Source organism: Malus domestica, chromosome 02 (genome assembly GCF_042453785.1).
Source record: "Malus domestica chromosome 02, GDT2T_hap1".
NCBI lineage: Eukaryota > Viridiplantae > Streptophyta > Magnoliopsida > Rosales > Rosaceae > Malus > Malus domestica.
This window is the reverse complement of record NC_091662.1, coordinates 2,714,357-2,740,587: the sequence shown is the minus strand read 5'-3', so window position 1 is coordinate 2,740,587 and position 26,231 is coordinate 2,714,357. Positions and strand designations below refer to the sequence as shown.

The 26,231-nt window shown below is 37.7% G+C and overlaps 4 protein-coding genes across 6 annotated transcripts; 3 read left to right on the top strand and 1 right to left on the bottom strand.

The window, feature by feature from the left end:
• Positions 1-1,388: 1,388 nt before the first annotated feature.
• LOC103406731 (RNA-binding protein involved in heterochromatin assembly dri1-like) lies at positions 1,389-3,702 on the top strand. Its single transcript, XM_008345720.4, has 4 exons — positions 1,389-1,837; positions 2,252-2,593; positions 3,216-3,286; positions 3,395-3,702. The coding sequence occupies exons 2-4, from the start codon at positions 2,265-2,267 to the stop codon at positions 3,400-3,402; spliced, it is 408 nt and encodes a 135-aa protein (XP_008343942.1). The 5' UTR covers positions 1,389-1,837; positions 2,252-2,264; the 3' UTR covers positions 3,403-3,702.
• A 4,441-nt stretch (positions 3,703-8,143) lies between these two features.
• LOC103448315 (zinc finger CCCH domain-containing protein 39-like) lies at positions 8,144-10,568 on the top strand. Of its 2 annotated transcripts, XM_029109360.2 has the most exons (3): positions 8,195-8,530; positions 8,817-9,523; positions 10,058-10,568. In XM_029109360.2, the coding sequence occupies exons 2-3, from the start codon at positions 8,857-8,859 to the stop codon at positions 10,309-10,311; spliced, it is 921 nt and encodes a 306-aa protein (XP_028965193.1). In that variant the 5' UTR covers positions 8,195-8,530; positions 8,817-8,856; the 3' UTR covers positions 10,312-10,568. The 2 variants fall into 2 exon arrangements, with proteins under 2 accessions (XP_008385785.2, XP_028965193.1); XM_008387563.4 differs by having other exon boundaries at positions 8,144-9,523.
• Positions 10,569-15,486: 4,918 nt separating this feature from the next.
• On the top strand, positions 15,487-18,074 carry LOC103448292 (nudix hydrolase 19, chloroplastic-like). The gene is made up of 6 exons (XM_008387540.4): positions 15,487-16,309; positions 16,542-16,682; positions 16,761-16,865; positions 16,986-17,085; positions 17,203-17,295; positions 17,526-18,074. Exons 1-6 carry the CDS (start codon positions 15,695-15,697, stop codon positions 17,813-17,815), a joined length of 1,344 nt encoding a protein of 447 aa, XP_008385762.2. The 5' UTR covers positions 15,487-15,694; the 3' UTR covers positions 17,816-18,074.
• On the bottom strand, positions 18,028-19,729 carry LOC103448302 (uncharacterized). 2 transcript variants are annotated; one of them, XM_008387554.4, is made up of 2 exons: positions 18,584-19,729; positions 18,028-18,434 (listed from the first exon to the last, which is right to left on the bottom strand). In XM_008387554.4, the coding sequence occupies exons 1-2, from the start codon at positions 19,295-19,297 to the stop codon at positions 18,153-18,155; spliced, it is 996 nt and encodes a 331-aa protein (XP_008385776.1). In that variant the 5' UTR covers positions 19,298-19,729; the 3' UTR covers positions 18,028-18,152. The 2 variants fall into 2 exon arrangements, with proteins under 2 accessions (XP_008385776.1, XP_008385767.1); XM_008387545.4 differs by having other exon boundaries at positions 18,028-18,476; positions 18,584-19,691.
• Between the last annotated feature and the right edge of the window lie 6,502 nt (positions 19,730-26,231).

Below are 26,231 nucleotides of genomic sequence, written 5' to 3'. Positions count from 1 at the left end.
TAACTTAATTACTTCTTAATTAATTATTTCCTAATTCATCTATCCTATGAGTTTCACTACACAAATTTTACAATATTTTATTAAGACTCGTTTGATAATCACTTCCGTTTTTAGTTTTTATATTTTTTGAAACAAACAACCAAAAGGAAATATATTTTTAATATTCATTTTTTCAAATCTGACTTGATATTTTATTTTATGTGTTCTAAATTTGACTTGATATTTAATTCATTTTTTTCAAATCTGAAAAGGAAATATAATTTTAATGTTCACATGCATAGAGATTAACTTTGACATGTATAGTTAGAGTTAATTAAGCAATTGTGGCCATGAATCTTCGAATGGCATTTCAAATTCAATTATTGCCGGCCAAAAGGCAAAAAGGAATCGAGAGAGAAGGTAAGACGAATTTTGCAATGGATCATTTGGAGGTATTGATTCCAAGTGAAAAACACATTTAGCAGCATGGAAAAAGTTGTCTAGTATTTGGCCCTTTTTTAAACCGACCCACAGCCTGCATGTAAACTTCCATCTAGGGAAGGTGTATTTGCTAGGCTGGATGGGAATTAGACCTCTTGGCTGTGACGTTAATGTAAACTTTTTTAAAATTTATTATTATTAATTTATTATAGGAAGGAGGATGGTTTTGAAAACTATTACAATAATTTAGGGAATGAAGGGTTTTGAATCCTAGACGCATGGGTGAAAACCCGATAGCCTATCCACTAGCTGATTCCTTGTCAGTTTCTCTAATGAGTTGGCATTACTTGTTGTCAAAGAGTGTCATCATGTTCGTTATATTGTAGCCTTTGTTCGCTAAACTTCTCAAATTCCAAAACGTTGAGTGTTTGCCTCTTTCACCGAGATGGAGTTCATTTGGCTTTGGAGTGTCATCTCATCCTTCTAAGTTTAGGTGTGGATAAGACTTGGATGATTTTCTTTACTTATTGTTGGGCATGTCTCACCCTCAAATCCACTGATACGGTGAAAACTAGTTTGGTCAAGTTGGCGTTTATGTTTGTTGAAGTTTCTTTGGATTGAGGACTGCTTGGATTTTATCCAGAATGTCCTTGTTGAAGATTATTTGTAGAAAATTAATATAATTAGAGATGTTTTAGGCACAAATTCACAATTCTATTGTTGTCCATTTATTTAATACATATTAATGAGTAATCAATATCCGATTTAACACTAAAAGAAATATATATTCCTGGGGCCTCTTTCAAACTTTCAATTTTAAATAGGAGCTTCCCCTCATACCACCTTCATATCTAGAAGTTGTTGATATACTCAGGACATGGAGAATAAAAGTTCCAACTGCCAATTGTGTAAGTTTGCAATAATGCATGGAGAATAATGTAAAGATGGGGCAGGGGAAGGGGGTCACCCCCAGTAGAATTTTACTGGGAAAGTTATATGTGCCTGCACTCACCAAGTAGCTAGTTTTTCTCATCAACCTTTAGAAACCCAAGTGCCACCCTTCCCTTAATGCTAACTCCCGGCAACAGAAGTAACTATCCAACACTTACATGAAAAAAAACAATCTCAAGGAATCCCAATCACATGCATATTGTTAAGGGAAAAACAAACCCATCTGAAGAAAGCTGGCAGAGAATAAAATAGGAACATCCATGGCCCCCAATCCACAGTCTCACAGTCCACTTAGGAAGCCTAGTTTCACCAACCACTATATAAATCTCCATGCCAGTTCAAATAAGATAACCAACTCATTTGACAAATCCTCTCTTCTTCTGGTGTTCTACAACAAGCTAGCACAAGCCAAGCACAGCTAGTACAGTTTACAGTTCATTTCTTCAGAGCTTCTACTTACCTTCAGGTGAGCTAAGCTAGCGCTTCCTCCTGCTTTGGGTTTCTGTAACTCACATCATTCCTTTTGTTTCAAACTCGATCGTGTATATATAGAGTTTGCCTCTGTGCAAGACACACTGTCTCTGAAAAAGATATATCCGCCTTTGTGCAAGATGTCTTGTCTTTAAGAAAGACAGGACTCGTTGAGGAAACCTCAAGCTCTTATTTGTTATAGAACATTGATACAAGGGGAAGGATCTAATAGACTATTAAATTCTTTCTCAAATGTACAATGCAGTTTCTCTACTAGATTTACATGGAAGGAAGCCTGCCTCTTTGAGATTTCTAGAAGAACAAAATGAAAAAACTAGCTAAAGTGTTGGTTTGTAGCTAATATTATATATATGCTAATTAGTTCTTATACTATTTGTTAAATATGCAGGAGGGGATTAAGAATGAGCTGGACAGGAGGAGACTGGATGTGCGGAGCATGCCAGCATGTGAACTTTAAAAAGCGCGACGCTTGCCAACGTTGCGGGTACCCCAAGTATGGCGGACCTGATCCATCAAAATATGGATGCAACCGGACAGAGGTCTTGGCTGGAGACTGGTATTGCAACTGTGGAGCTCATAACTATGCCAGCAGACCCAATTGCTATAGGTGCAGCTCAATGAAAAATGACTATGGTGGTGCTGCCTACAGCATGATGCCTTCTGCAGAAGGCTATGGTTCCGATGCCAGCGCCCCACCTGGATGGAAATCTGGCGACTGGATGTGCAATAGGTAATTAATGTTAAATGTCCCACATCGGTGGGTTCAAAAAACCCAATGGGTTTAAATATGATTACCTTACTCTAACTAATACCGAGGTTTTTTGTGGTAAAACCTCACACCTGACAGATTGGACAGGTGGTAAATTTAGGGATAATATTGGTGTCGTTAGAGTGGGGTAGGCCCGACGATCTAAAAATTCAACTTGGTATCATAGCCCACGATTCGGGCCCATGCAAGCCAACGAGCTTGTAGCCCTGAAGGAAACAAGTATGAACGTGAGTCGACCTCTGATACCATTGAAAACAAGTGGGCCCAACTTGAAAACAAGTGGGCCCAACGTGAATCGACCTCTGAGTCATTAGAGTGAGGCGGGTCCGGTGATCCAAAAATTCAACAATTAATTAGTCCACAGACACTCTAAAACCCTAAATTGCCAGCATTGTTTATAGAAACATCACATTTAACTAAGAAATGTGTGCTACTAGCTAGTACTTGTGAAGATGTGGAACATTTGTTCACACCTCACACGTCCCCTAACGTATAACAAATTTATGGTAAAACCTTAACTTCTTTAGCAATGTCATTTTCTTTAATTAGTTTGCTAATTTGAGTGTATTTTGAATTGGATCAGAGTTGGATGTGGAGTGCACAATTACGCCAGCCGAATGGAATGCTTCAAATGCAAAACACCTAAGGATTACGGTAATAAGTTTGCATTAGACTTCAAAATTACCGTTTATATGTTAATTTATGTGCACAACTAAAAGAGGCTCAGCATCTAATTTGCAAATGTTTATTACTTGGTTGCAGGTCTGTAACACATTATCTACTTGATCAGGTGGTGCTGTTTAAGGAAATGGAGCATGTAGTTTTATGCACCGTCCCTTTTCGCATTTGCGCTCATCTGATCCCATCTCAAGTCTTGTATTTTTTCCCCAAATTTTCCTTTTTAGAGATAAATAAGGTTAGGTGATCCTGGTTCAAGGCACATTTTCACAGGGATAGCCTTCAACTGAAAACTGTATTAGGGGTTTTCTAGTTTTCTGTGGCAAAGTTGCTCTTCTATGAAGCCCAGAAAATCCCTTCTTTTAATGGAATTACCAAGTTTTCTGTATCAACTCTCTCTCTCTCTCTCTCTCTCTCATTGTGTGTGCGTGGGGAACATATAGAATTGAGAACACAATACTACTTTTTGTAAGATGGTCCAACATTGACAATGGGCCAGTGGCTGCAAAGATCAACAGTAATGGAAGTCTTAATTAGGGTTTCAACAGAAAAGAAAATAGGGGGGAAACAAAGAAAGTTAACAAATATTAGAAGGTGTATTCAATTGAGAATTGGAGAGATTTTAATAGATTTATAAATTCATAGATTTTTATAGAGTTTAATTGATTTGTAGAGATTTCATGTAAAATTTTGATTCAATTCTCTCGAAATCTCATAGGGAGATGTGAGATTTATGGATGCTTAAAATACACTACAAAATCTCTCAAAATTCCTTCTAATTCCTCAACTTTTTGAAATTCTTTAAAATCAATTCTAATTGAATACACTTGGAATGTTATAAACTTCTTCAAAATCCTAATTGAATACACCTAAATTTTTAAGGATTTTAACAAACTATCTTAAAATCCTAATTGCATACACATTGAATTTCAGAGAATCGCTTAAAATCCTGATTAAATACCCTAAATTCATTAAAAAAAATAAAATTCCTCAAAATCCCAATTGAATACACCCCTTTAGATTCAAGGAATCTCTTTGAGTTGATCACTTTATATACCAAGGCCTTCTCTCACTGCAATAATTTATGAACCCTTTAAGCATCAAATATCCAGAGAAACCAATAATTATGCAGATAAGAACCAGATGCTCTGATTCATAAAGCATAGATGCAACGCAATATGGAAGTTCAAAGTTAGTCAAATTCAACTTTTCCTTGGACAAAAAACTTTTGCATTTCATTTGATAGCAAAGCAAAGCACACAAATTTATAATCTCTCAAGGCCTCACCATCATGCGTTATAGCTAGAAAGACATTTGATTCCATCTTATGCATGCTTGCCCCTCCCTATTGCTAAAAGGTCGTACCCAGTGCACAAGGCTCCCGCTTTACGCAGGGTCTGAGAGAGGTGAATGTCGGCTAGCCTTACCCCCATTTATGGAGAGGCTGCTCCCAAGTCTCAAACCCGAGACCTACCGCGCATGGACGAAGGCACTTGCCATCGCACCAAGTGCGACCTCTCCCCTCCCTATTGCTAAATTTGGATAAAAGTTTTCAACTCCCAATTGGCCCTCAAAAACTTCATAAGCATGCATGGGTTCCCTTTTATTGACTGTAAATTAGTGCTCAAGTTTGGGGGCATTCTTGGCATTATCACGTGTTTTATCTTTTTCAAATGCATGAAAGTACGTGATTGTCTTGATATACTGCAATTTATGACATCTCTGTTGCTGTTATGGTTTGCTTTACATGCTCCATTGTTTGGCTTTTATAAAAGATTCTGGGTTTACTCTATCTAACTCGACACCTTTATGTTCCTTTGCTTTGCATATTACTCTTAAAGCAAAAGGGTCCAGTTTGGTGAATTAGTTCCCCCAGCACATAACGCAGGCTTCAAATTACTTTTAGTTTTTTTTCTCTTCCTGTTTTGGTATTTGGGGTGTGCTATCCACACATCACATTTTACTTCTCACACACCCCTTAATAAATTTTGTCCGTTGATCTTCTTTAATTCATCTAATCCGACGGTCGAAAATTAAAAAGGTGTGTGAGAAGTAAAATAAGGTGTGTAGATATCACACTCCTTGATATTTTAGTCCAGGAAAAGGGTTCCAAGCTGAAAATCATATATATCATCAAAGTTAGAATCCAAGATTCTGAACTCATTATGTTTGGCTTCCTCCGTCTTCTCCTATCCATATATACAAGTCCACATATAAAATATGACCCCAAATAATACATGCATTCAAGATGGATTACTGAAATCCATCTTTGCGTTGTCCAAATGAAGAATATTGAAATCCATCGCTATCATGTGTCTCGTCATCCAATCAGGGATCGATGAGAACAACTGAGATAACCTTTTTTCACAAAGTTGCATGGAACGGGTGACTCCCATGAGCCATGTGCTAGCTGCTCACACTTGATCTAGTAATTAGTAAATGTAAGACATATGTTTCATAAAACGAGTGCATAAATGGTTTTCTTGTTGTATACTGGCCAAAACAAACACGACAACAAACAAAGATGATATAGCCAATTCATACATGTTCGAAGATTTCAGCCATGTTGTTTCACCAAAAAATAATATTAGAGCCATATTAGAGTTGCATGGGCAAATAAACTACACGTAGTTGACAACTTATTTTAGGAGTTGATTTCCTCATCTCCTTTTTTCCCTCCCCTCCTCTCTCAGTTTCCTCTTCTTCTTTCTCTCTTTACAAAGAAGGTAAAATAAGATAATGATGTGGCTTATTCTTGAGTGTTCAAATAAGAGAAGAGGGAGAGGAAAATGCAAGGAGAATTCCTACCCCTTATTTTAAGAGTCATCTTTCGCGACCACATTGTTACAATTATTGATCAACCGTGATGTGATAGCCAAAGAAATGTTGCATTAACCTTCAGGCTTTTGCTGCAAATCCATGCTTGTAATTTCATATGAGGTTTTGACTCGTAGTGAGTCGAGTGGGCTGAAACTCCATGCTCCATGCTATTTTCTTGAATTATTTTTTCTCTAGTTTAAACCCTCATTACAACTCAAATTAGACCCTAATTTAAAATACCTAAAATATAAACGGAATGACCACTACGTATAAAATACAACTAAAATATGCAAAACGTATGTAGTATTCATGATTTTGGTCCAAGGTAATGACTTTTTCTCAAAAAAAAAGTGCATAAAATTGTAAATGTGGATTATAAGTCAATCGATCATGATAGATTGTATGTCTCTAACACCTGAATCCAAAACCCCATTTTCGTAGAGTGCAGGTTTTATAATATTAGAATATTAAAAAAAAAAATTTAAAAAAGTACAGAGCATATAAAAGACAACAACGATTTTTATTTTTATTGTTTTTTAAAGTACTTTTAATGAAAATATTTTTGAAATTAATTTTCAATAAAAATGCAAATCAATCATGTAAAAACAAATATCTAGTGTTTCATGCATGTAAAAATATTTTCTAAAAGCTCTTTCAAAAGCACTTCCCAAACAAGCTTGAAAAAATTGTTAAAATGATCAAACTTCAAATTTTAATTGCTGAGTTCATCCAAATAAATATTAACCACATCGTGATTTAAAATTGATAACATACCGATCAAATATTGACGATATAGCAGTTAAACCCTATTTTAGCTAATTTTATTTTACTAAAAAGAACATAATAGATGACGAGGAAACATTACATTCATGCATCTATTGTGCTAAATGCATTGTGGTTATTGTCCTACAAAGTTAGTAGGCTCACCCCTTATCAATTATTTGACAGGTGTTGAATTAGAGATTTGAAAGAGTAGTCGACTTTCATGGGAAGTATAAAGAGTTTTTGGAGTGTGACTATATTGTTGTGAAACTTTCTAATGTAAATTAAGTGATTTTTCAAGTTTTGTAATTTATTTTTTTCTTATAATTTTCTACTTTTATTTGCACGTTGAGCGTGGAGTATGGATGACAATTCTAACCATTAAACCCGATAACCGTAGGTAACTGTCCGAATGGATTGGATTTGGGTATGAAAATTCGGGTGTATTTTGGGTATGGGGAAAACCGTGAATATTATTCGGTTATGGTTTTAGATATGGTTATAAGGGTCCCCAATCCATATCCCTACCCGAATCTGAACCGAATAATATATAATATAATTATATGTATATATGTGTATATTTATTATTCACCGAATCCATTACTTTGAGAATACAAAAATTGTATTGTGTGAGTTGCATTTTGTGGCAAAGTTCAAAAGTTTTTATATGAGTCAAAATCTATGAGAATTTAATAGTATTTATGCGAGATATCAAATATCAACCAACATTATCAATGTTTAGCGTCGATTTTTATGTTCCACAAGATCCATTAATTAAATCATTTTATACATCAAAGATTTAATGACAAAATTAATATTTACTAAATTATCATGCGTCAATTGGGCGAATATATTTTGTATTAACGAAGATGAATATAACAGTTAACCGATGAGAAATTCGTTATCAAGTGGGTATGGTTATAGATAATAATATATGATTAATTTGCTGTTATAGATATGGTTAATTTTCGTAGTTATGGGAATAAATATAGTATTTCTGTCCTCAAACCGATTTGTTGCCATCCTTAACGTGGAGCCATATATTTCACCGACCTCGGGTCAAGAGTGTAAAGAACGGTAAATTTGAAGAAAAAAAACATGGAAAAAGAAAGAGAAAGTGGAAACATAGGAAGACACACGTGGAAAGCCGAAGATGGATGGCCCACAAAACTAGTCCCCGCAGGTGACGTACCCACCTCTCCTCAGTGACGTGCATTTACCAAAGGTTAATTACCCCAAAATCGCAGGGTTTTGGGACGCGTTTAGGGGTTTAAGCTTTAAGGGCTTCTCTCACACGACTCCTCGCCCACTCAGAAGTCGTGGGTGGGACTAAGAGAGTCGGTAGTGTCATCGATTTTCGTTTTCAAATTAGGGTTTCTTTGGCGGCTAGGGTTTGATCTTCTCTGCAAATCATATTGCTTCCGGGTTTTCTTCTTTCCCTGTCCTTTGATATAAATATCTCAAGAGTTCTTGAACTCCGTCACTTCCCTCCAAATTTCCAACTCCAATTTGGTGTTTTAGCCCCAATTCTCATCTGGGTGTCTTGATCAAATTTGGAACTCCAAGCTGTGAACTTTGATTTGGAACTCCAAGCTGTGAACTTTGATCCTCCCTCTCATCAGAATCAATCAAAGATTGGTGGGTTTGTGAAGAAATTTTGGATTCTGCACAGGTTTTGTGATTTGGGTTTTCTTGAATTAGACTCTGCTTGTTGATTTGATTGTTATCTGTTACAGTTCTTTGATTCTTGCTTGCTACCATACATTGAATTTGTTTAAGATTTGTTGGGGGATTTGAAAGTTTTGATCTTTATTTGATTGATTTACAGAGTAAAGTTAGGCTATAGAGTAGTTTTCTGAGGTATGAATTTTTCTGATCACTCACAATTTATGCCGCCGCAAACGCCTTACAATGGCGGTGGCAGTGACGCAGTTAATTGCTGGCCGCCTGCATTTTCTGAGAACATGGACGACCAGCATTCTCAGTTTGAGCAGCAACCTTTTAAACGGGCTAGGAATTCTGAAGAAAGCCAATCAAATCCGATGCCATACCCTCCCATGAATATCAGGGTGCAGCAGCCGAATGCGCCGGTTAACAAGGGAGCAAGCAACATTTTCTATAAGACCCGTTTGTGTGTAAATTTTAAATCCGGTATGTGTAGGAATGGTGAGAATTGTAACTATGCACATGGCATTGAAGATATCCGCCATCCCCCGCCCAATTGGCAAGAACTTGTTTCTGTGCGTGAAGAAGATCGACCATTGTCTGGTAATTGGGATGATGATCAGAAAATAATCCACAGGATGAAGCTGTGCAAAAAGTTTTATAATGGGGAGGAGTGTCCTTATGGAGATAGGTGTAACTTTCTTCATGAAGATCCGGCAAAGTTTAGGGATGATTCTGGTAGGTTTAGGGAGAACACAGCAATAAGCATTGGAACTACAGGACCACCAGTGCCTCATGGGGGTGGCTCTAATCATCCTGAGGAAAATAGGCTTGTAAACGTGGGTATGGATGCTTTGCGGGGAAATGTGAAGCCAGTGTATTGGAAGACAAAGTTATGTAATAAATGGGAGACAACGGGTAAATGCCCCTTCGGCGAGAAGTGTCACTTTGCTCACGGGCTAACAGGTAATTCTCAGTCCTCGTGCTAAGCATGTTAAGTTTACATTATCACTATTCTTGCTGCTCTGCTTAGTATGGTCAATTTTAAATGTTAGGCTTACAACCGTATTTAGAACTGAATCAGTGTGAGCTTGTGCAATAGGAGTACTGGCATTTTGTTCCAGTTTGTGGATTTGATTAGAGGACCAATGTTGCTATTACTTAAAGTACGTAGGTTAATTGAACGACACATAAGCCGGACTGGCAATGTTGTTATGTATAGATTGAGATTATTTTGGATGCAGGGTAACAGATGTTTCGTGTAATTAGATGTTTCGTGTAACAGAGGTACTTTGTAATTAGATGTTTCTATGGATGTGTAGCGTTTATTTGTTTTATGTGATTGGCATGTCATTAAACGATTAGGGATTTTTTTTAAGAATACTTGTGTATCGAGTTTGTAAATGTTAAAGAACGTGAATAAAGAGAAGGTTAAGAAAATGTGGGAACTGCCCTTTTGTTGCTAATATTGGTTTTCTAATATTGAAGTTTTAATTTCAGAGTTGCAAGCTCCCGGTGGACGCACCATTGAGGCAGAATTTCTAAGTCCCCTTCCCTTTCCAACACCCCAAGTTGTTTCTGCTGTCAACTCATCTGCAACTGCAATAGCCTCACTGCCTGCTTTAAACGAAGAAGAGGGGCAGAAGAAGAAGGGCATGCTAAAATGGAAAGGGTCCAAGAAGATCAATCGCATATATGCGGACTGGCTTGATGATGTCCCGCTGGTGCACCAGCACAACTTAGTGGAGAGCTAAATTTGAGTTCAAGCTCTTATCTCGGCGCCATTTTTGAGTTGGTTCAAAAAATCCAGAGTGCTGTCGAGTTTCGAAAGTTTTGCTCTTGAGGATGATTTGGTTGCAGAGTTTGATCATTGTTTGTTGGTCAGGTCTATAGGTTTCTGTTTCTTGTTATTTGTAGTATTGGTTCCTCTATCCTCGTAGAGATTGTTGTAATAATGTCGCAAAACTTTCTGTTAATTTTTTAAAAGATCAAATAAGAGCTCTTGATTGTAGATGTGATTGCTACTTAACTCCCCCACTTTGTTTGTAGCAAAAAAATATAAAGACGACTCAAACTCGACTACCTCTCGCACTTACTTAACTCGTATCTACAAAGGAATTAACTTACCTCCATAAGATTGTGGAGGAGTTTCTTCTCAAGATATCTTATGACTAATTCACGGAACTTTATGCTTATGATTAGAACCATTGATATTTTAAATTACTATGTGTTGACCCTAGAAACTACAAAGCCTACGTGGCTCGCAGGCCGAGTAATTAATGAGCTAACTACGTCCTTCGGTGAATGCGGGGCGTGCCAACTCGTCGGCCGAGCTCGGCCGAGGAGTAAATTTGTTGATGTTGCGTTGGGTCGCGCTACTGACTTCTGCGTCTTGCGATTGCGGCCGAGAAAGGAACACGTCTCGGCCTCTTGGGCTCTCGAACCTGAAGACAAGGTTACTATTCTTACGAAGTTCAATATCAAATTCGGCTTTCAATGTGCCGAATGTAATAACTGTAACACCTCACTTCGCCGAGAAGGCTGATGAGATGACCTCGACCAATAAGGATTTAGAAACCCTTCTCGACCGAGACTTGGATAGGTAATCAATCGTTCTCGCCGCAGTGCTGTTGATGCCAACGGAAGATACTGCGAGACCGACTGACTCTACGGTGACAGAGCTATCTATGCCGACTTAAGATATCACCGGTTGCTTCCACAGTGCTGTTGATGCCAACGGAAGATGTGTCAGCGAAAAAGGAAAAAGAAAAATCACAAGTTGTGAGAATTTGCGCAGGGCAATTTTGTGTGTTGAATTTGAGGGGCCTGTTCCGTTGTTTGTAGCTTGGTATTTATAGGAACAAATGTTTAGTGGTGCAGCTTCACGCTAGTATTTGATTTCAACTCAAACTCACTAAATGAAAGCCTATCCTTTAGATACCATCATCTTCTGACTGCTTCATTTATTCAAAACCCAAGTCTTTCTTCCATAAAAAACCGTGCCTTCAGAGACTCCTAGTCCACTAGAGCTTAACTTCAATCACATTGATCCATGCACGGATAATGATAATCCTAGAAAGCACACTACGTAACCAAAACCACAACATCAAAAAGGTTTTATAATTATCCCATTTGCATACTGTTTATCTACTCCGTTCACCATGACTTTTCAAACCCCATTTAAACCACCACCTTGGGATGCTAATTTCTGGCGCCTATACCAAAATATTTATCCACATCTATAATAATCAATTTGCAGCATACTATTCATCCAGATCAACTCGAATTATGCCACCGTGTTCCCAGTTTGGAGATCTCCCATAATAAATTATTTAAAAGATAATTATGATAAAAATCATAACATTATCCTTTAATAATAACAAAATGATCTTTTACCTTTCCATACGACGGTTGAGAAGTATGCTTACTCAATGATCTCGATTACTCAGGCCGATGATGCAAATTTGGGTCCAAACATTGCCCCCCAGTTTCCTTAAACTTCGGCTCGTAAGCCGAATGATTAAGGAAATTAAGTAACTCCAGCCTAATCAGAAGTACTTTTGACCGTCATCCCTTGCTGCTGTTCACTCACGGCTCCCTTCGACCAAAGAACAACTCATGGCCGAAGATAAGTAATAAATATTCATGAACCAGGGTCGAAAAGAATTGGGATTGGGGTCGAGGATAAATTTGGCCGACGTTGAGAAGAGTCTTTCTTGGCAGCTCGGCCTGGCTTTCCATACGACGGTTGAGAAGTATGCTTACTCAATGATCTCGATTACTCAGGCCGATGATGCAAATTTGGGTCCAAACATTGCCCCCCAGTTTCCTTAAACTTCGGCTCGTAAGCCGAATGATTAAGGAAATTAAGTAACTCCAGCCTAATCAGAAGTACTTTTGACCGTCATCCCCTGCTGCTGTTCACTCACGGCTCCCTTCGACCAAAGAACAACTCATGGCCGAAGATAAGTAATAAATATTCATGAACCAGGGTCGAAAAGAATTGGGATTGGGGTCGAGGATAAATTTGGCCGACGTCGAGAAGAGTCTTTCTTGGCAGCTCGGCCTGGCTACATATATATACATATTAAACCCACTGTCAGCAATCATGACCATATATATATACACATATACATACATATATATACATATCAAACCCACTGTCAGCAATCATGACTATATATATATATATATATATATATATATATATATATATATATATATATAACCTCAAACCAGCAACCAAGATTTATTCGGCCAAACTTTGACCCTAGCATCTTCCTGATTAAATGTTTTTGAAACTTGTTCCCACATTTTGACCATAGGCATGGTATGATCGATAGCAGCGAAAACAATTCTTCTCAGGTCGGCTTGTTTGCCGAGCTCGGCTAAAAACAAAACGACCAAAATTCAAAACTACCAAACTTTTGCCGAGCACACCACTTGTTGCCCCTCAAATTTTCTTATGCATCGGCTTACGTAGCCAGATGATTAAGAAAATATTTTTTTTTTCTAAATGGAAATAAAAGTGGCCGAACCATATTCAGGAGGAGGCCAACGATGCTTTATTCCAAACCGCGATCTTTTTGCATCAAAATTTTCAAATTGATTTCGCTCTAGGCCGAATAAAGAATTTTCCAAAATATTTTTGACTTGGTGAAATATTTTTCATTCTCGGCCGCCGAATGTGTTGAACAATTATTATGCCCCCCAGGCATAATTTCGGCTTTTAATTCAAACAACTTAGCCGAACAGGATTTCTCCATATCGGCTTTATTGCCAATAATCATATCAATTGGCGTAGTTTCTTGGGCTAGGCCAATATCTTGGCCTCGTTCATCATTGGAGCATTCCTCTAACGAATCATTTTCCAAGTCAATTTTTATATCTAGCTCAAGAACTTGAATTTTTTCTTCTAGGCCTACTACACTTTCAATCTCGACCGAAACAATAGGTGGCTTTTGTTCTTCGGCCAAATTAACAATTTTCTTAGGCCGATGTCTGATTACGGCCGAAGCGAAAAATTGCCCCCCGGCCTTTGGGCCTAACCATTTTTCAAATGGAATTGATCTGTAGTCAGAAACGTAAGGAAAATTTTCTTCATCTAGCCAGGCATTAAATCGAGCCTTGTCTGCATTTACCCATTGCCCTTGTAGGATAACAGGAGCTTTTATTTTCAACATGCAAGCGAATGACTTTTGCATCTCTCTATGGCCACGAAGAACTTTTTCTGCTTCCAAAGATTTTTTACATTCCTCATTATGTTTTTTCAATTCCTCCAGGAGCTCGTACAATCGGCTACGTTGAGCCAGATTGGAATCTTGATATATCATATGAACTTCGTAGTATAGCACTGGGTCCCACTGGGCGTGCCAAAATGTTGACCCTAGAAACTACAAAGCCTACGTGGCTCGCAGACCGAGTAATTAATGAGCTAACTACGTCCTTCGGTGAATGCGGGGCGTGCCAACTCGTCGGTCGAGCTCGGCCGAGGAGTAAATTTGTTGATGTTGCGTTGGGTCGCGCTACTGACTTCTGCGTCTTGCGATTACGGCCGAGAAAGGAACACGTCTCGGCCTCTTGGGCTCTCGAACCTGAAGACAAGGTTACTATTCTTACGAAGTTCAATATCAAATTCGGCTTTCAATGTGCCGAATGTAATAACTGTAACACCTCACTTCGCCGAGAAGGCTGATGAGATGACCTCGACCAATAAGGATTTAGAAACCCTTCTCGACCGAGACTTGGATAGGTAATCAATCGTTCTCGCCGCAGTGCTGTTGATGCCAACGGAAGATACTGCGAGACCGACTGACTCTACGGTGACAGAGCTATCTATGCCGACTTAAGATATCACCGGTTGCTTCCACAGTGCTGTTGATGCCAACGGAAGATGTGTCAGCGAAAAAGGAAAAAGAAAAATCACAAGTTGTGAGAATTTGCGCAGGGCAATTTTGTGTGTTGAATTTGAGGGGCCTGTTCCGTTGTTTGTAGCTTGGTATTTATAGGAACAAATGTTGAGTGGTGCAGCTTCACGCTAGTATTTGATTTCAACTCAAACTCACTAAATGAAAGCCTATCCTTTAGATACCATCATCTTCTGACTGCTTCATTTATTCAAAACCCAAGTCTTTCTTCCATAAAAAACCGTGCCTTCAGAGACTCCTAGTCCACTAGAGCTTAACTTCAATCACATTGATCCATGCACGGATAATGATAATCCTAGAAAGCACACTACGTAACCAAAACCACAACATCAAAAAGGTTTTATAATTATCCCATTTGCATACTGTTTATCTACTCCGTTCACCATGACTTTTCAAACCCCATTTAAACCACCACCTTGGGATGCTAATTTCTGGCGCCTATACCAAAATATTTATCCACATCTATAATAATCAATTTGCAGCATACTATTCATCCAGATCAACTCGAATTATGCCACCGTGTTCCCAGTTTGGAGATCTCCCATAATAAATTATTTAAAAGATAATTATGATAAAAATCATAACATTATCCTTTAATAATAACAAAATGATCTTTTACCTTTCCATACGACGGTTGAGAAGTATGCTTACTCAATGATCTCGATTACTCAGGCCGATGATGCAAATTTGGGTCCAAACACTATGTAAAGAAAAATTAATATTCTTTGCAACAAAAAAAAAAAATCAATTGAAAACAATACCATATATTCAATCAATTGTAGCAAATAAATAAGACAGTTCGTAATTCTTTTATCGAATTCGTGCATCTGTTTTTACAAAGTTGAATGACTAAACGATCTCATATTTTATAATTTTTTGTAAAAGTGATTTTATAGAGATTTATAGTATGAACGTTTCGGTCATAGTTTCAAAATTCCGTAAATCGGTCATGAAATATCAAGAAGAACTCTGTTTCTGAGAGGCCCGAAGCAGAGTCCAGTCCAAACATTGAAGGCTCCCGTTAACCACTTGGGCTTTCTGTAAATTCTCATTGTGTGTGTGGCCTTATCTGACCGCACCGGGCACCGGCAGCTCGGCAGCTGTGCGTCTCAATCAGTGACAGTTGTCGTCACTCCAGCCTCGTAGTCACCACCTACCTCCGTTCGCTTTCCCTCTCTCTCCTCGAAAACCGCCACCACCCAATGGAAGCATGGTCAAGTTCTCTCTCCTCTCTTCTTCCACTCACTTCCTTTCTTTCTGTAGAAAATCCACTCTCCACATCCTGTCCAGAAGAGCTCTTTGTTCCGCCTCCACCGCCGCCGCCGACACGATGTCCATAAACCTCCAGTCCCACGCCTTCGCCGGCAATCCCCTGCTAACCAAGACCCCAAGTCCCAGCGACCCTTTTTCACCATCCCAAGCGCTCGAGACCCTCAAGACCCAACTTTTGGAAGGTGCCCAATTGCCCTCTTCCCTCAGCTTCAAGGTTCTGCCTTTCAGAAAGGGCAGGCCTTTAGCTTCCTCCGGCGGTGGTGCCGGCGATTCCGCGCCAAATTGGCATCTGGGTTGGATCAGTTTGTTTGAGTGTAAAGGTTTCCTGACTAATTGTGGGGTCCAGCTGAGTGGAGAATCGCTGGTGTATCTGGGTTCCCGGCCCGAAGACGACCTCGTTTATTGGGCCATTGATGTTTCCGCTGATAGTGAGAGTAGCTTGGTTGCTGAATTGGGTAGCAAACGATTGTGTTTTGTTGAGCTGAGGACGCTTATGGTGGCTACTGATTGGGGTGATGCCAGGGCTATGAGGGAATTGGCTATTGCTGGACATGTAAGTGCTTCTGCCCAAAGCACTTAGTACTTTGCTATGTGTAATATTCTAAAATTGACATGTTAGTGAGATCAAGTTCTTTGAATTGCAATGTGAATGTCTTTGGTGTGTTTAATGAATGAAGCAATTGAGTTTTTGAACTTTTTTCGTATTGGCGCGCAATAGTTGGTGATGATCTCAGTCGTTTTCCTAAATAGTTTCGAATTGTTGTATGCTTTTGGTGTGTGATCAGGCCAGGGCTTTGCTAGAATGGCATAGTATATCACAATTTTGTGGACATTGTGGAGAAAAAACAGTCCCCAAGGAAGCTGGGAGGCGGAAGCAATGTTCGAGTGAGCTGTGCAGAAAGCGGGTCTACCCTCGTGTTGATCCGGTATGATTATGCTTCATCAGTTTGCATTTCAAGTTGGTGCTTTTCTGTCGTATAGCTCATATTGTGTCATTTCAACAGGTTGTCATAATGTTAGTCATTGATAGAGAGAACAACCGTGCTCTATTAAGTAGACAATCTCGATTTGTACCTCGAATGTGGAGTTGCTTAGCTGGTTTTATAGAGGTAACTCTATGGAATATGTCAGACACTGCTAATTGTGTATAGTAGTCGGTATTAGTATTTATACTCCTTTTCGGGGGTTGTGTAACAGTTTCATTAGTTTGATTCTTTTCTCATCCTTAGCCAGGGGAAAGCTTAGAAGAAGCAGTGAGGAGAGAAACATGGGAAGAGACTGGTATTGAAGTAGGAGAAGTTGTCTATCATAGCTCTCAGCCATGGCCTGGTATGAATGTTGCGAAGTTTGTGTTCTGTTTCACTACAGATAATTGCACACACCGTATGGGTTTCTTTCTTTGTTTCCAATAGATTGATTGAGTTCCAATTTTGGTTTTGTTTCCAGTTGGACCAAATAGCATGCCATGTCAGTTGATGGTTGGGTTCTTTGCATACGCAAAATCACTGGAAATAAATGTGGACAAGGAAGAGTTGGAAGGTACACAGGAAATTAGCTTGTCGTTGCAGTTTTAACTAAACTGCGTTTGCCGTTTCTTCGTAATGAATTTGACTTCCTGAGGCCACTTTGTGCTCTGTTTTGGAATTTATTTTTTGTATGAAAAGTAATAGAACTCAGTACAAAAATTATATTTTCTGAATACAAGCTGCATTGTACGCATCCGATCAAATGGAGTGCTGATTTTCTTCTTTGAAATTTTGTCCAACCAGATGCTCAGTGGCACAGTAGAGAAGATGTAAAGAGAGCTTTGGCATTTGCTGAATACAAGAAGGCGCAGACAACAGCGGCGTCAAAGGTGGAACAGATGTGCAAAGGAGTTGAGAAAGGGCAGAACTTCTCTGCCGACTTCAATGTTGAAAGTGGTGAACTCGCACCCATGTTTATACCCGGGCCATTCGCAATTGCCCATCACCTCATCTCTTCTTGGGTCTATCAGGATGCAACAGATGGTGTCACAGCACGTCTAAAACAAACCAGCGGTTCCACTTCGAATTTGTAGCGTGGTTCAATTCATTTCATCCGTAGTCCAAATTCCTGGACTACTTATCTTTCGATAATAAAAGAAGCTTGGATATATGTTGATTTGGATGTTATTCCCTTCGAGATTCACATAATTCGATCGTTGTAAAAGTGTATTGTTTAACTTGTCTGATGACATTTTGGTTATCTACTTGTAACTCATAAATCTGTGTATATGTTTCAAACCAGAAGTTGATTTTACAAGAAGTTTCAATTGAGTTGATTTAAAGATTTGCAAATATCTTCAGAAATGAAGAGAAATATGGCAATGACACGAAGATTTTGTACATTTTATTTAGCCATGTTGCTACGACCTCTTATCCACTTTTGCCTGTAGCCTTTGCCCATTTTATTGTCGACCTAGCCAAAGCGTCCATGGGGTCGATACATTTCTTAAGAAGAGGATCGTCCGGAGGCAGAACGCCCTGCAACTCGTCCGAAGCAATGATCACGGTGTTCACCGCCCTCACCAGCAGGACCTGGACTGCAATGCTTAACAGGTTTCGTGCCCCCTCCATGTCCCGTCTTTTTATCGCTTCAATTGTGGGAATCACCAAATGCTCCATGGTTTGCTTGTCAGGTACCACAACATCAAACCCCTGTCCATTGCCATTGCACCGAAATATGTTTTTCGCGGGTGACTTAAAATACAAGTAATGTTTTCGAAGAAAATCGGAATTGTTATCTTCATGGTTTTCACATAATTTGATAAATTAGCAAGAAAAACAAAATTAGGATGAATGTGTACCTGACTTTGTAGCTTTTCTTGGTAAAAACCAGCCGTTAAAGTTGCATCTGCAGCAAGCACTCCAATCCTTACATTACTTCCTTTTTCCAGTGGCTTCAACTTTGCTTCCCTGAGCTCCCGGGCAACACACTCACCGATATGAAGGAAGCGCAGAGAACAGTCCTCAGATATCTGGTCGTGCCACGCATGAGACAGGTGACACGGCATGACTATGCATCGAGCGCCAGAGTGCTCGAGGAACGCCCTCTTGCGACACAAGCTCTCGATGACAGGCCAGTTATTTGATAGGATTTGAGCACTACTAGTACTTCGTTTGAGTGAATGCAACAAACTGCGAATCGGAAGCTCCTTATACAACGTTGGATCGCTGCACACGATGAAAGGCGGGCATTCTCCTCCATCTTTTAGACTCCACCACACAAGCTTCTCCAAGAAAAGGAGGCTTGAATAAACAGACACCCCTCCAATGATGCCGACGGTGTTTGGTTGGCTCAGTACGTGGCATCTTGTTAGAGGTAAGCCAGAATTCCGAACTTTCTTCGATTCAGGTAGATTTCCGCTCTCATTGGTTTGCAGAACTGAAGATACTTGCACTGCGGCTACAAAAGAGCTTGATTTGGTTCTGTATTGTGTCCTATTTTTGGTCAAAAGTCCGAAAAGAAGAGGTGGACGGTTTTGTGTGTGGAAGGACATTGTCATGCCTGCATCAACCATCCCCGTTGCGATATGATCAACTACTTGGAACCCTAAGATTTTGGCTACTTAGAACCCTATATGACCACCAGATACCGGTTTCTTGTACCGAATCCGCCTTTGAAAACAAAAAAATCTGATTACTCTCTGTACTTCACCACTCAAAGTTCAAACTTTCAGGATGAGGTTGTGATCATACCAACTTACACATGATTCCATCGGAACTACGAAGTTAAAAGCGAAATTAGGCGAGAGCAGGACTAGCATCAGAGGATGGATGACCACATGCGAAGTCTTCGTGTTAAAGATGAATCCCTCTTGGAATCCAGACCCCAGATCCAGATCCCAAAAGCTACTCCAAACCAGCCTTTGGCTCAGAAGTTTGGTGATGCAAGTAGAATGCAGAAAAAGACACGATCTTGCAACATTTTGCTGCGTTTTATATAAGCAAACAAAGTAAGCACATTCAATGTCCAATCATAAAAAAGATAAAGAGTGCATTTTTGCTCAGCATTTATGTGATGTATGTTCACCATCTTATTTATTATCTCTAAATGAGTTTGAATTTTGAAATTTGCTTATTCACTACAAGAATCTCGAAATTCAAACTCATATAACAGTGATAAATATGATGGTAAACATGATCAAAAATGCTCCCAAAAGGTAAATGGAATCTACACAATTCCTGTCCTATCAGGTTTTGCCATGGCAGCATTGTCAGCCGTTGAAATATAAAATTAATAAATGTAATTAAAAACAAAATAAATGACTTTTATTTCTAAAATATCTGTGAATATCTGCGACTTTAATTGCCTTTATCCTGCCCTGACAAATCTGATAGGTATTGCAGTCTGTCAGTATTTTAGGATAAAAAATTGGACAACGATTGTCTACCCTACTACTTCCAGTGTCCTCCCGTACTCTCCAATTTTGTATAGTCATGGTTAAGTCACGTCAATATTTTATATTGTTTTTTTATAAAGATGATAAGACAAAAAATGAATAGTAATATAAAATGTTGACGTGGCTTAATCGTGACCACACAAACAGGAGGGCACGGGAGAGCACGGGAAGTGAGAGGGCAAACAATCCTTGTCCTAAAAAATTATTGACAAACTGAGAACGTTTCCAGATCTAATTATTCGGAGCCTAAAGACCAAGAAATCTCGATCACTCAAATTAAATACGACAATCTTCACTAAATCATTTCATTATCCCACTTCACATAAAATAAACACCCCGATCTCTATTAAAGGGTTTAAATTTTCTAGTTCTTAGGTCATCTTCAACCGATCCGATCAGAAGGTTAGATGGTCGAAAATAATCCGAAATAACATGAAAATCATCTTCAAGGATTAGATCAAAAAGTTTGTAGACCCCACCAGGTCAAAAAAATAGGAATCAGGCCAACAGGCTGGCCAAAGGAGTCAGCCAGCTAGGGCCGACTTCCTCCATCTCCCAAACACATTCCGTACAGTGTAAAAAAGAAATGGTATTTCCTGTTTGGTTGCCGTGAAAATGAAAGATTCAGTTACAATTGGATTAACAGTTGCATTCCCACCAATCATTAGCAAAAAAGAAATGGTATTTCCTGTTTGGTTGCTGTGAAAATGGAAGATTTTGTCTGACCTGAGAACAGTAAAGCACAAAACTTGAGGCTGGATTTTCTAAGAAGCCAAACAGAAAACCCCCAAAAACTGAGAAGTTGAAGCTTTTTGCAAAGAGCGCAGGGGCTCAACAGTGAAAACTTTGCAAAGAACACGGATTTTTCCCTTTTTTGGAAGGAAGGAAGGAGAAGAACACAGATTTTCCAATTTGGGTTTCTGATATTTCGGATGTCCGTCTGAAGAAGAAAGAGAGAATCTCTCTCATCAGTCACACTCACAGTCACATCCAATTGTTATTTTAAAATATAATAATTTTTTTTCTTAAATAATAATATACTGGTTTTACTTGTGACACTGTTCAGACTTCAGAGACTACATTATTGGTGCCAGAATTGAATTTCTTCTGTCTATTAAATTGTTTTTCCTCTGGAATGAGGAATCCGGATTTTCGTCAAATACTCTTTGTAAGAATTCTAGAGATCTATTAATCGTGTTTATTCATTCTACATTGTGTAATTAGAAATCATTTTAAATATACTTATTTAAAATTAAACATAAACAATATTTGATAAAAACTGACTGCACGTGTTATTTGAAATTCTATCCGAAAAATTATTAAGATTACATCTCGAAACATTATTGAGGTAGTTTAATTTAAGTAATCATATTAATTCAATTAAAATAATAAATTATGTTTGGCCTATGATCCTTTGTTCCATTTGGTTGGCGATGATTTTTTGTCACATGGTTATGTTTGGTCTATGACCCTTTGGTCCCTCGGTTAGAGATAGTAAGAAATATGATATGGCAATGTTCACTAAAATATTAATTTCTCGAAAGATTATAAGGTTAAAACGAGCTACCTGACTCTCCTTTGATTAGAGATGACCGTAGGCTCTGAGAAGTTAGATCTAAAAAGTATCTCAACTCAGTTGCTTGTGAAAAGTAATGAGTGGCTGTTGCTTGTGAAAAGTAACGAGTGGCTGTTTGTGTTTGGCGTGAATACATCCCATAATTGTGAGTGACCAACTGACTTGGTGAATATAACTTTTGATTAATCCTAGAACACACCTGGAATACAGTAACTGTAAGTGTTAAATCCGAAAACCTTTCTATTGTTATTGGTACTTCGAGAAGTCATTTTGCAGGTCTAAAAGTGCAACTTCGAACTTTTATTTTTCTTGAAGAGAAGTTGACGATGATTATTCTCAAATCAAAAACTTGAGATAATCTTTGAAAAGTGCCTAGCCAACGAGAGTTGATTGAACTAGTAAATATCCTTTTTTTTGCTAGATCAAGACTTAGATTTGAGTCTTGTTACTGATAATTTCTCTGAATAGGCGATATGTAAAAACCAAAGAATGAGCTAAGACTCCTCTATAAATCTTCAAAGAAGCTTGTGGTATACTTTGATCTTGAGATGGGATAGCACCCCCTTCTCCTAAACTTTTTATCAAAAGAAAACGTAGCCTAATCCAGTAAAAAGGCACGATTGTTGTAGTGTCAATCTTGAATATATTTTGCAACAACGAAAGGGCGTTGCTATTTTTATTTGCATAAATCGAAAACTGTTATTAGTACTTCAAAATTTATTTCATAATTTAAAATACCATTTTCTAACTTCGGTTGTATTGCAAATAAGTAAATAATAACTTTTTTGAAGTCGAGAAACTACTATACTTCCTTAAACAACAATAAGGCATTGTTCAATGCATCAACGGGGGATCGATACATCACACATGTACAAGAATATTCGATCAAACCCATTTGGTATCATCCTCGAAAAAAGATCCTAGGGATCCCGTGATTGCGATCGTTCATTGTATATCGTGCGGTCAGTTTTCGTTAAGTGTTATTCATATTTAATTTTAAATTTTGAAATGAATTTTGATTGCACGATGTACAATGAACGATCACGGGATCCCTAGAAAAGGATTCGACGATGATCATTTTCCATAGTCCTCTCTTATTTGAAGATTGATCGTGACTAACATAGTGACAAGTAGAAGTGTCTCATTCCTACTCCATTTTTTAAAGTGTTAACCTCTTACGTATTTTTCAAATAAGAATTAAATTGTTATTGACACGAAAACTCATTTTAATTTTTGAAATGTGATTTGATCGAGCTTCTGTTTTTTGTCAATGAGTAGTGCATGATGATTTATTTGGAAATGAGGAACCCAAATAATTCCGAGACAAGAGGCAGTCGCGTCAGTAAGGTCAAGGATGCTTAATGAGACTTGATGAAAATTTTGTGATAATTGTGTGAGACTAGTGGTTTGCTTTGACGCTAAAGGGGATAGATAACTAAAAATCTCGCTTAGAGATCACGATGATAGTCAAAGTAGGAGTTCCCATCCTTCATTTTACCGAAAGGCATTGTTCAATGCATCGACAAGGGATCGACACATCGCACACACGTACAACAAAATTGGATTGAAACCAAGAGGCATCGATACGTAGAGCAATATTGGATTGAAAGCATTGGTGATTTGGTGATCGTACTCAATTATTTAAGAACTTTTATTCTTCTGACTAAACAAAAAAAAAAAAAAAACCAGAGAGCCAAATAGGGATGTCTTTTTCCAAGTTCATTCAAGGTATAATATTCATAAACATATTGTACATTTTGTTTCACTGTTTCCATGACCAATCAGTCAATACGTGGTAAATGATGATCATATAGGTTGAGACCGATATATGTATATAATTCGTACATAAGTATAAATATTAATAGCTTATGTTATCTTTAGGTTAGTTTGATCTTAACGTTAGTGAAGTTCATATTTCATCAGCTATCAATTAAAAGGATGATTCTAAGCCAACAAGGCTTTCTGTTTTTCGAGAGTTGAAGAGGGGTTGGGGAAATGTCTATCGTACACAATCTTATCCTGGTTTTGCAAAAAAGTTATTTCCACGACTTGAACCTGTAACCTATACAACATAATTATACCACATATGAACACAACAACTGTGCATGTTTATCACAAAGTGTGTAGACATATAATTCCTTCTATATAATATAGAGATTAATTTTTTTTTTTATCACTGGAGCTATGTACCTAATTGATACCCGTTTTATTTGTTTATTATATTGAATGAAATATCACTCTATCGCTTTTGGTAAAATATCCATATATATATATATATATATATATATATATATATATATATATATATATATATATATATAAGCTTATAACAATACATATTTAAGTAGGAAACCTATACTAAGAACAACATATCAATTACATAATATATTAGGAAACAATTACTACAGAGAAGAATATAGAGTCATCAAACAAAATGCATCAATGCAATTAAAAGCGAGGTTCTAAAAAACGCTAGGCGTTAGTTGGGTGGCGGGCTGGCGCTTAGCGCCTAGACGACTAGGCGGGGGGTCTAGACGGGCTAGGTGGATTTAGATAAACTTCTTGTATATCTTGTAAATAAGTGCCGATTGACACTTATAAAAAATTATACTTGTATGAAACCCATGGATAAGATAAAAAACTAATGATAAAATGTAAAAAGTAAGGTTCTAAAAGACGTTAGACGTTAGTCGGGCAGTGGGCTGGGGTCTATCACCTAAGCGGGGGCCTAGGCAAACAAGGTGGATTTGAGTAAATTATTTTATATTATTAATATTTTGGTGAATTTGATAATATGAGATGAAAGTTTAAAGGATTATAAGCTTGTAGTACTTACTAAATATTTTCAAAGATTATAAATATATAGTGAACTTAAAAGAAAAGTAAAAATATGTAGTGTAAATTTGTAGTCTGTTGAAAGCATTTTTTAAGTGAGATAACATGCAACAGAAATGGGAGGTGGGGCGTACCACATGAATATTTAATATATGTTTATGTCAGTTGCATTTCCTAATTCCATTGGAATCACTTTTAAAAAACAACTAAACAAAAATGTTGGGTGGTCTTATGTCTTGTCCGTCATGTGGGTGTGAATGGGAAGAGAGAGAAACTCATTTCTCTTTCTTCTTCCTCTTGTCTTCTTCGATGGAAAGGAGTTTGAAATGCAGAACCAGAACCTAGAAAGAGAACCAGCTGTTTCGCAAAAAATATCTGAAACGCCCAAACTACCACCTAGGCCACCCAGTCGCCCGCCTCGTTGCTCGCCTATTCTCTTTGTCGCTTTTTCTTCCGACTATTGATTAATCGCGGCGGGTGACCACCGTGGAGCGCCTAGGCATCGCCTAAACCAATTTTCAGAATATTGATTAAAAGTAGGACTATTATTATATATTCTATTTTGTTTTGTCAATATGTCGATGTCAGAGTTTTTGCCTTCTTCAATAGTAAGTTGATGGTAAGGTTGTGTTAGCCGACCAATCGGCTTCAGCCAAATTCAAATTTGCTTCGATTATACCATCACCTTGAATTTAGAAGAGATTCCGGACACATCAAATGTAATAACACAAATTTTTTTAAAAAAAAAAATCTAATTAATTATATTATTGAATTTAATGTACCGAAACGTGTTACCAAAATAATGAAAATTTTCTTCGAACCTAGTAGCCAGCCGACATCCAATTTTCTCGACAATCGATGGATGTTTGGTGCTCGGAGTCATGACTCATTGTCCTAGTAGAATAATTTACCATTAATAATAATAAACAACTCTAAATATCTTTTTTTTTTTTTCTGCTAGCATATTATACCAGTTCTAAATGACAAGAGGTTTTCTTGTCCGTAACACAGAGCGATACGTCATACTTTATTACACAAGTAGAGAAATAATTGATTAAGAGGTTTTCTTGTCCGCAACACATAGCGATACGTCATACTTTATTGTACAAGTAGAGAAATAATTGATTTTTCAATTATTTCTCTACTTGTGTAATGACACATGACGATATAACCAAGTTCCAATCACACTAAAAATATTTTGTAGATCTCCTCCTTGTCCTAGCAAATGAGGAGATTCATGCAATCTTAATGAATGTTGTGTTTTACTTGGCTCATATTTAAAGCTTTTCAAGTTGAGAGACTCACGTTGCATGCTTGTCGTTCATTTGTTTATTGGCTTAAATTTTGCATGAAAAAGACGACCCTATACATTAATTATAATTTATATATATATATATATATATATATATATATATATTGTTTTAGTCCTGCTCATGACAAGAAAATCTCACCATAAAAGTAGAAATGATAAATACATCGTCATCCTTGTGTTTGTGTTCTTCATTTTGTTTATTGTTCTTTAATCCCACTTGTTGAATTTGCAATTGATTATAATAATTTCTTGTTTTACTATCACCAACTATATAATTGGTGCTATGAGATATTGTTATATATCCTAATTCAATCATAAAATCATTAGAT